The following is a 9767-nucleotide window of genomic DNA, read 5'->3' as shown; positions in this document are numbered from 1 at the left end:
GGTCCAGATTGTAAAGTGTTTGAATGGAGATCCTGGAGCAAGTTTGCTTGTTTGCTTGTTTTTTCTTTCTTTCTTTTTTTGGGGAAGGGGGTACCAGGAATTGAACTCAGGGGCACTCACCACTGAGCAACATCCCAGCCCTATTTTGTATTTTATTTAGAGACAGGGTCTCACTGAGTTGTTTAGTGCTAGCTTTTGCTAAGGCTGGCTTTGAACTCAAGATCCTCCTGCCTCAGCCTCCCGAGCTGCTGGGATTACAGGCGTGAGTCACCGTGCCCAGCTGGAGTTTTCTTAAGTGGGGATTTTTCTTGCCTTGTTGTTATGAACCAACATGATGATCTACTTTCTGAAGAGTCTGAGAGAAGGAGAGTGATTGATGCATGAAACTGGAGGGGGTCCTTTCTCTGGCTAGAAGCAAACGGAGTCTCCGGTACACCATGCTCTCCAATGAGAGTAACACCAGCCAGTCACATGTGACTATTGAAATCGAAATTAATTAAAATGGAATAAAATTTAAAAAGTCCTTGCTGGGTGATAATAGCCACATCCTAAGTGCTCAGTAGCCAGCTGTGGCTCATGGACAATACAGAGATAGAATACTTCCACCAGCACAGAAAGTTCTATTGGCCAGCACTGCTTCAAAAAGGGCTGAATGGGCTGGAGAGATAGCTCAGTCGGTTGAGTGCTTGCCTTGCAAGCACACGGCCCTGGGCTCGATCCCAGCACCACAAAAAAAAGGGGGGGGGGGCTGAGCAGAGCTATGCAATTTTTGGACAATCCACAACAGGAAAATTAGAAGCCAAGAGTGCGGAGAGGAGGGGACTGTGAGGGACAGAAGCACACACCAACGCGATGGTGAACAAGCATGAAGGTAATATATCATTAACGCTAAAATAAGTTGCGCATCCTCACCCTGACACAGGATCAGTCCATGCAACTTTCCCTCCCCCAAGAACTCCCCTCAGTGCAGAAAACTCAAAAACCCAGAAAGGGCAAGCAGAATCACCGGAAGGCATGTGCCCTGGCACAGTTTAGTTTAACTTGCGGTACAACATTCCCTGACCGACCGGTGGCCACGAGTCCATGGTGCTGATGGAGGAGTGCCTGCGGCGGCCGGGCTTGCCCAAGATCCTGGAGTCCTTGTAGATGGAATAGCCGTGCGTGGCCACGCAGGGCAGGCCACAGAAGTGCAGGATCATCCGCGAGACTTGGAAGACCAAGTACAAGTGACTCAGCTCCCTGAACTGGTTTTTGATGATCTTGTGGAGGAGTATGACTATGGAGAGGTGGATGCACTCGTAGAGCACGATCCACGCGGCGTAGATCGGCAGCCCCGTGTAGACGTTGTGGTGGATACAGTAGAGGAGGAGGCAACTGACGGCCACAGTGATGACGGACAGGACGGTGTTGATGAGCTTCCTTTTGTTCATGACCCAAGAGTCCAGCGCAGAATCTGTAGTCTTGTAGATGTGGAACTTGTCTTGGTAGCCAATATACGTCATCTGGTTCAGGTCAAAGATGAAGAGCTGGATGGTGTTGAAGAGGGAGAAGAGGCCCACAATGAAGGACAGCATCCTGGCGTCCATTGTGTACCTGGTTTACCAGAGGACTTCCTGCAGACCAAAAGAGAGAGAGAGAGAGATACACACACATACACATAACAAGATGGCAGAACTGGCCTGTCTAACTCCCCAAGCCTCTAGGGCTGCAGAGAGCAATGCTGCTCTGAGGACAAGCAGTGGACTGGAGGTCAAGGGACAAGGGGTGTGATCCCTGCTCTGATCTAAGCAGCTGTGGGGAACCACATCGCTGGAAACTGAAAGCACCCGTGGCCTGGGATGACCCGAAGGAAGCTTCCAACTCTGCTGTTCTAACGCCGGCTTTGCTTGAAGATGGCAAAAACAAACAAAAAAAAAAGTGCTATTATTGCTGTAGGTCTGTGGGCCTCAGGAAGCTCCTGTGTCTGGGGTAATCATGGAATGAGTTTCAGGGCTCCCTTCTGGTGAATTTGTTTCTCCACAGAAAGAAGACTCTTCTGGCTCCTCAGAGCTTGGTGTCATCCCCTGACCCTTCCCCATTTCTTTCTTTCCAAACCCTTAGAAATGGAATTGTCCTGCTTTGTTCCCTGAGAGTGCCAGTCTTGTCCCCATAGGGTTGGGCCAGCAGTGGGTGACCTGGGGGAAGGTTTATGAATGCCAGGTTTACTATTGAGACCAAGATGCTAAGCAGGAGAACCCGGCAGGCAGGCAGACCTCCAGCTGCAACCTTGGTTAGAGCTGAACTCTACAGGTTGGCTCCAGCCAGGGTGGAGATTCCCAGAGCCCAGGCAAACTTTGCTGAGCATTTATAACAAAGATGTCCCTCCACAACCCTAATCACCTCCTTCTAGTTCCTAGTTCAGAAGACTCTTGCCTCTTCATTCACCACCCTGTGAGCTACCTGGTGAGGGAGAAGGAAGGGGCACAGTCACACACTGAAGGGAACTCACAGTTATTCTGACTGACAAACTCCCCATGGGGGATGGTTAGGCGTGGCTGTCAATTTGACCAGGTTGACAGACATCTAGAAAATTTGTGAAGAGCACTTCTGGAGTGTGTGTGTGTGTGTGTGTGTGTCCTGTGAGTCAACAAACTGAGGGTAGGGGGGACCCACCCTGAATGTGGGCACCACCAGCCAACAGGCTGGGGACCTTCAGGGAATAAAAAGTGGGAGAAGGGATACATCCTCTGCAGGTAGGCCAGTTCATTATTATTATTTTTTCCTTTCCTCCTCCTCCTCCTCTTCTTCCTCCTTATTTGATACTAGGAACTGAACCCAGGGATGCTTAACCAATGAACCATATCCCCAGCCCTTTTTTTTAAAAAAATGTATTTTATTAGAGACAGGTCTCACTAAGTTGGCTAAGGCCTTGCTAAGTTGCTGAGGCTGGCTTTGAACTTGGGATCCTCCTGCCTCAGCCTCCTGAGCTGCTGAGATGACAGGCATGTGTGACACCTGGCTCAACTCTTCTTGAATGGGTGCATCCTTGCCATTGCCTGTGGACACCAGACTCTGGACTCTCCAACCTTTGAACACAGTGATTCTAGGGAGTATCCGGACCTTCGGCCTTGGACTGGGGCTATGTCATTGTCCATATTCTTCTGAGGCTTCCAGTTTCTCCTTCTTCTTCTTCTTTTTAGTTCGTTTGTTTGTTTTGCAGTTCTGAAGATCGAATCCACAGTCATGCACATGCTAGGAAAGTGTTCCACCACTGAACAACATGACTGCTTTTTTGTTTGTTTGTTTGTTTTCTTTAGAGGAGGAAAAGTTTATTTTGGCTCATGGTTTCAGAGATTCAGTCCATGGTAGGCCAACTCCACAGCTCGAGGCCCAAGTTCAGGAAGAACATCATGGTGGGAGGGTGTGGCAGAGAAAAGCTGCTCAGGAAGGAGGAAGAGAGAGAGAGAGAGCTCAGAGGAGAGGAGAGGGAGATTTTTATGTTGAGACAGTGTGTTACTCAGTTGACCAGACTGGCCTCAAACTTGGGACTCTCTTGCCTCAGCTTCCTGAGTAACTGAGATTACAAATGGGGCACCCGGCTCCTTGTTAGATCTTGATGGCTAGATCACCTCTTCCTCCACAGCATTTACCACACTGCATTATAAGGTTTTGTTCGTTTGTTTGTTTTCTTTTCCTTAATTTTAAAAAGCATCTTATTCATTCGCCTTTTATTTGTCCGGCTTCCACACTGGTGTGTTTGCCTGTGTATCCGCTGTGTACAGCTCAGTTTCTGTCACACAGTAGGTACTCACTGGATGTCTGCTGAGGGAAAGCTGAATGAACAGAATGCACCAGAGGATGTCTGCAGGAGGCAGAGAGAGAAGCTAAGTGGTTAGTTCAGTGTCCCGGAGAGGTGTTGAGGGTAGAGACCGAGGCTGGGGCGGTAGGGATGTGGCACCGTTGGGATATATAAAGGCACCACCTTGAAACTTACAATACAGACATAAAGCAAAGGAATAAAATTGTGTGATTTGGGTCCAATTTTTGGAGAGTTCAGGCCAATGCTCCATTGGTAGTGTTCGCTCTGGAAGCTGCTGTTTGATGCAGGACAGAGGTGGGTCATGCTTGGAGGGTCAGGGAGGTATCAATACAGCTATGAACAGCCAATACACCGCCTCTTCTGCCTGCCTTGAGCTTTTCCAGACCTGGGGTACAGTGAGAGGTTTGTGTATCTGAAGTCATGCAGGGTCAGGAGGATGGTGGGAAATTAAGTGCAGGAATAACTAGGATGCACCTTAAAAACATGATACCAGCCAGGCATGGTGGTGCACACCTGTAATCCCAGTGGCTGGGGAGGCTGAGGTAGGAGGATGGCCGTTCAAAGCCAGCCTCAGCAATTTAGGAAGGCCCTAAGCAACTTAGTATGACCCTCTCTCTAAATAAAAAATGAAAAAGGGCTGGGGATGTGGCTCAGTGGCTGATTGCCCCTGGGTTCAATCCTCTGTACAAAAAAAAAAAAAAAAAGGAAAAAGAAAAAGACATTATATTAAGTGAAATAAGCCAAATACAAAGGGACAAATATTGTATGATTCCACTTCTATGAGTGACCTAGAATAATCAGATTCATAAAGACAGAAGGTAAGATTATGGTTAATTGGGGCTGTGAGGGGAAGAGAGAATAGGGAGTTAGTGTTTAATGGGCATGGGATTTTTGTTGGAGATGATAAAAAAGCCCTGGAGTGTTAGGCACAGTGGTGCATGCCTGTAATCCCAACTACTAGGGAGGCAGAGGTAGGAGAATCTCAAGTTCAAGGTCAACCGGTGCAATAAAGTGAGACCCTGTCTGAAAATAAAATAAAAAGAGTTGAAGATGTTGCTCAGTGGTAGAATGTTTGCCCAACAAGTACAGGATCCTGGATTTGATCCCCAGTACTAAAATGAATAAATAAATAAATAAATAAATAAATAAATAAATAAAATAAAAGGAAAGGAAGCATATTATTGTACTACCCATAAGGTTCTTATATTAGATGTGGAGTAGCATAATATCACTTAAAAATAGACTGTGATGAGTTAACTATGTATACCATAAACCTTAAATGAAATACTAAAATAACACAAGATAATTGTATTCAATAAAGTAACAAAGACAAAATGGAACCATAAGAAGTATTAAATTAATACAAAAGAAGACAGAAAATCAGTAAAAATGAATGAACAGATGAGACAACAGAAAACAAATAACAAGATGACCATTAAATGTAAATGGCCTAAATACTCAAATTAAAAGTCAGTGGTTGTCAGATTAGAATTAAAAAGTAAAAAAGCAAGACCTGACTATATACTACCTATACTTGGCATACTTTAAAAGTTAATTAATTTATTTATTACATTGGTGGAGATTGAAACCAGGACCTTAGGCATATGACAGGCACTTGCACTACCACTGAGTCACATCCCCTGCACGATAAGCATACCTTAAACATAAAGACACAGTCGGGCAAGGTGACCTGTGATCCCAGCAGCTTGGGAGGCTGAGGCAGGAGGATCATGAGTTCAAAGCCAGCCTCAGCAACTTAGTGAAGCCCTAAGCAACTCAGTGAAACCCTGTTTCTAAATAAAATATTAGAAAGACTGGGGATGTGCCTCAGTGGTTAAGCACTTCTGGGTTTAATACCCTGAACCCACCCCAGAAAAAATAAGGACACAAATGAGTTAATAAGTTAGAAGTAAAAAGATAGACATACCATATTAACACAAATCAAAAGAAGAATGGAGTGGATGCATTAATACCAGACAAAAATAATTTCAGGGCAAAGAGTATTCCCAGAGGTAAAGAAGTTCATTTCAACCAAGTGCAGTGGCACAGGTCTTAATCCCAGCTACTCAGGAGGCTAAGGCAGGAGGATCCCAAGTTTGAGACCAGGGGATGGGGATGTGGTTTAAAGGTGGAATCCTCCTGGGTTCAATCCCCAGTATCCCCCTTTCCATAAAAGTCACTTTAAATGACAAAGGGATCGTTTTATTATTATAGCAAAAAGATATAACAACCTAAACATTTACATACTCATTAACATTCAAAATACACAAAGAAAAGGCTTATAAAATTGCAAAAATAAATAAGCAAATCCATGATTATGATTATAGTCAGAGATCTTAATACTTCTCTTCAAGTAACTGATAGAAGTAGACAGAAGTGGCTGGGTTGTGGCTCAGTGGAAGAGCGAATGCCTAGCACATGTGAGGCACTGGTTTTGATTCTCAGCACCACATAAAAATAAGTAAATAAAATAAAGGTATTGTGTCTATCTGCAACTAAAAATATTTTTAAAAATTTAGAAAAGAAGTAGATAGAAAATCAGGAAAGGTATTACAAGAATTTGAACAATATTATCAACCAATTTGATCTAGTTCATATTTATAGAACACTGCATCTAACAATAGCAGAATATTCTTTCCAGGTACAGGTGGAACATTTATCAAGATTTAATGTCATAGACTAGTCTTGGGGTTGGGCATATGGCTCAGTGGTAGTGTGCTTGCCTAGCATGTGCAAGGCCCTGGGTTCAATACCCAGCACTGAAAAGCAAAAACAGAAGACTAATCTCAATAAATTTAAAATGCTTATAACTGAAATTGCATTGGAAATCAATGACAAGACATGTGCAGGGGCGCACACCTGTAATCCCAGCAACTCCAGAGGCCGAGGCAGGAGGATCAAGGTTCCAGATCAACCTTGGCAACTTAGCAAGACTATGTTTCAAAATAAAAAATAAAAAGGGCTGGGGATGTAGCCCAGTGGTGGAGCACACCTACCTGGATCCAATCCCCAATGCCACTAGGAAGAAAATAAAAAAGGAGAGAAAGAGAGAGAAAGAAGAAAAAAAAAATAAAATATAAAATAAATCTGACAAAAGACATGGAAAACTGGAATGTTGAAAGCTATAAAACATTAATGAGAGAAATTAAAGACTTGAATAAATGGGAAGATCCCATGTATTAGAATTGAAATCACCAAGATTTGAAATCAAGATTTTAATTCTCCCCAAATCCATGTATGGAGCCAATGCAATCCCAATCAACATCCTAGCAGGCTTTTAAAAATTTATTTTAGCAGGCCTTTTAAAAATAGAGTTGCTTCTGAAGTTCCTAAGGAAATGTAAATGCCTGACTGCTGTTGGAATGTTTGCCCCTCCAAACGCGGGTTGCAATTTCATTGGCATTACGGCAGTGCCCCAGGTGTGAGCTTTGAGGGTCACCAGGGCTCCCCTCACGAGTGGACTCAAGCTATAACTGTGGGAGGGGCTTGCCCAGTGTGTTCCCTTTCTTACCCTCTTCTTGTCCATCTGCGTTGTGAGACCTTCCGTCATGTCATGACATAGCAAGAAGGCCCTGGCCAGATGCCGGCCCCTCATTCTTGTATTTCCCAGTCAATGATGAATTTCTGTTCGTTTCAGTATCAGGTTTTCTTCTTCTCTCTCTCTCTCTCTTTCTTCTTTTTTTTTTTTTTTTTTTTTTTTGGTATCAGTGATTGAACCCAGGGTTCTTAACCACTGAGCCACATCCCCAGTCCTTTTTATATTTTATTAGGGGCAGGGTCTCATAAGTTGCTTAGGCCCTGCTGAGTTGCTGAGGCTACCTTTGAATTTGTAATCCTCCTTCCTCAGCCTCTTGAGCTGCTGGGATTATAGGCATGTGCCACTGTGCCTAACAACTTTTTTTTTTTTTTTTTTTTTTGGCGGTGCTGGGGATTGAACCCAGGGTCTTGTGCTTGAGAGGCAAGCACTCTACCAACTGAGCTATCTCCCCAGCCCCAACAACATATTTTTAATTGGCAAAAGCTCTGAATAGACACCTTGCTGAAGAAGATATGAGTGCTAAATCAGTACATGAAAAAATATTCAACATCATTTGCCATCAGGGAAATTTAAATTAAAACCACAAGGAAATACTACTATAAACCTACTAGAATGACTCTGATGAAAAATTCCTGTCCAAGCTAAATTCTGGGGAAGATGTGAGGGAACAGTAATTCTCGTAGACTGCTAGAGGGAATTTAATGGTACAGGCACATTGGGAGAGGAAAAAAAACCAAAAACAGTTTCTTTAAAAGTGCAAATGGTATTTAGTGAAGATAAATCAAAGCACAAATCCATATAAAACCTTGTACACAAATATTTAAATTTTTCTTATTCATTATTACTTAAAAATCAAAAACCAAAACAACAACAAGAGAAAAACCTGCCAGATGTCCTTCCACCAGCAAATGGATAAATGCACTGTGGTACCTTCATGCCAAGGCACACCTGTCAGAAGAATACCCCATCCACACACACCTGGATCAATCTCAAAGCATGACATGAGTGCAAGAAGCCAGACCAGAAGGGCACATCCATTAGTGAATTCTAGAAAGCAAAGGTTAATATATAGCGACAGTGAACCATTGCCTGATGATGGTAGGGGGAGGTATAGAGAGAGTTGGAAGACAGGGATTATAAGGAATGTGGTATGATGTCTGCTCATGAACCTGATCCTGGTGATGGTTCATGGGCTATACATATGCCAACACTTGTTAAATTACAGGCTTTATTTTTCTTTGAAGGTCGTGTAGAACTCGGCTGAGAATCCATCTGGTCCTGGCCTTTTCTTGGATGGTAGGCTTTTAATGGCTTCTTCTATTTCATTGCTTGATATTGATCTGTTTAAATTGTGTACGTCCTCCTGGTTCAGTTTGGAGGAGCATATGTCTCTAGAAATTTGTCGATGTCTTCGGTAGTTTCTATTTTGTTGGAATACAGATTTTCAAAGTAGCTTCTCATTGTGTTCTGTATCTCAGTGGTGTCTGTCGTGATATTTCCTTTTTCATCACAAATTTTAGTAATTTGAATTTTCTCTCTCCTCTTTGTTAGTGTGGCTAAGGGTTTGTCTATTTTGTTTACTTTTTCAGAGAACCAACTTTTTGTTTTGTCAATTTTTTCAATTGTTTCTTTTGTTTCAATTTCATTGATTTCCGCTCTGATTTTAATTATTTCCTGGTTTCTACTACTTTTACTGTTATTCTGTTCTTTTTTGAGGGCTTTGAGCTGTAATGTTAGGTCATTTAGTTGTTGACTTTTTATTTTTTTCTTGAATGTGCTCCATGCAATAAATTTTCCTCTTAGTACTGCTTTCATAGTGTCCCAGAGATTTTGATATGTTGTATCATCGTTCTCATTGACCTGTAAGAATTTTTTTATCTCCTCCCTGATGTTTTCTGTTATCCATGTTTCATTTAATAGCATATTATTTAGTCTCCAGGTGTTGGAGTAATTTGTTTTTTATTTTGTCAATGATTTCTACTCTCATTCCATTATGATCTGATAGAGCACAAGGCAGTATATCTATTTTTTTGTATTTCCTAAGGGCTGCTTTGTGGCATAACATATGGTCTATTTTCGAGAAGGTTCCATGTGCTTCTGAGAAGAAAGTGTATTCGCTTGTTGATGGGTGGAATATTCTATATATGTCTATTAAGTCTAGGTTATTGATTATGTTATTGAATTCTATGGTTTCTTTGTTTGGAAGATCTATCCAGTGGTGACAGCGGTGTGTTAAAGTCACCCAGAATTATTGTGTTGTGGTCTATTTGATTCCTGGAATTGAGAAGGATTTGTTTGATTTACATGGATGCACCGTTGTTTGGGGCATAAATATTTACTATCATTATGTCTTCCTGATTTATGGTTCCCTTAAGCAGTATGAAATATCCTTCTTTATTCCCTATGACTAACTTTGGCTTGAAGTCCACT

General features: G+C 42.5%; 1 protein-coding gene across 1 annotated transcript; it reads right to left on the bottom strand.

Annotated features, from left to right (window-relative positions):
• Window positions 1–1031: 1031 nt before the first annotated feature.
• Window positions 1032–1586, bottom strand: Tmem217b (transmembrane protein 217B). Its single transcript, XM_047559211.1, has one exon. The coding sequence runs from the start codon at window positions 1584–1586 to the stop codon at window positions 1032–1034; it is 555 nt and encodes a 184-aa protein (XP_047415167.1).
• Window positions 1587–9767: the final 8181 nt, after the last annotated feature.

The sequence above is a fragment of the Sciurus carolinensis genome, chromosome 7 (genome assembly GCF_902686445.1).
Source record: "Sciurus carolinensis chromosome 7, mSciCar1.2, whole genome shotgun sequence".
In the NCBI taxonomy this organism is placed as follows: Eukaryota; Metazoa; Chordata; class Mammalia; order Rodentia; family Sciuridae; genus Sciurus; species Sciurus carolinensis.
The sequence above is the reverse complement of the archived record's forward strand: the minus strand, read 5'-3'. Positions and strand labels throughout refer to the sequence as shown.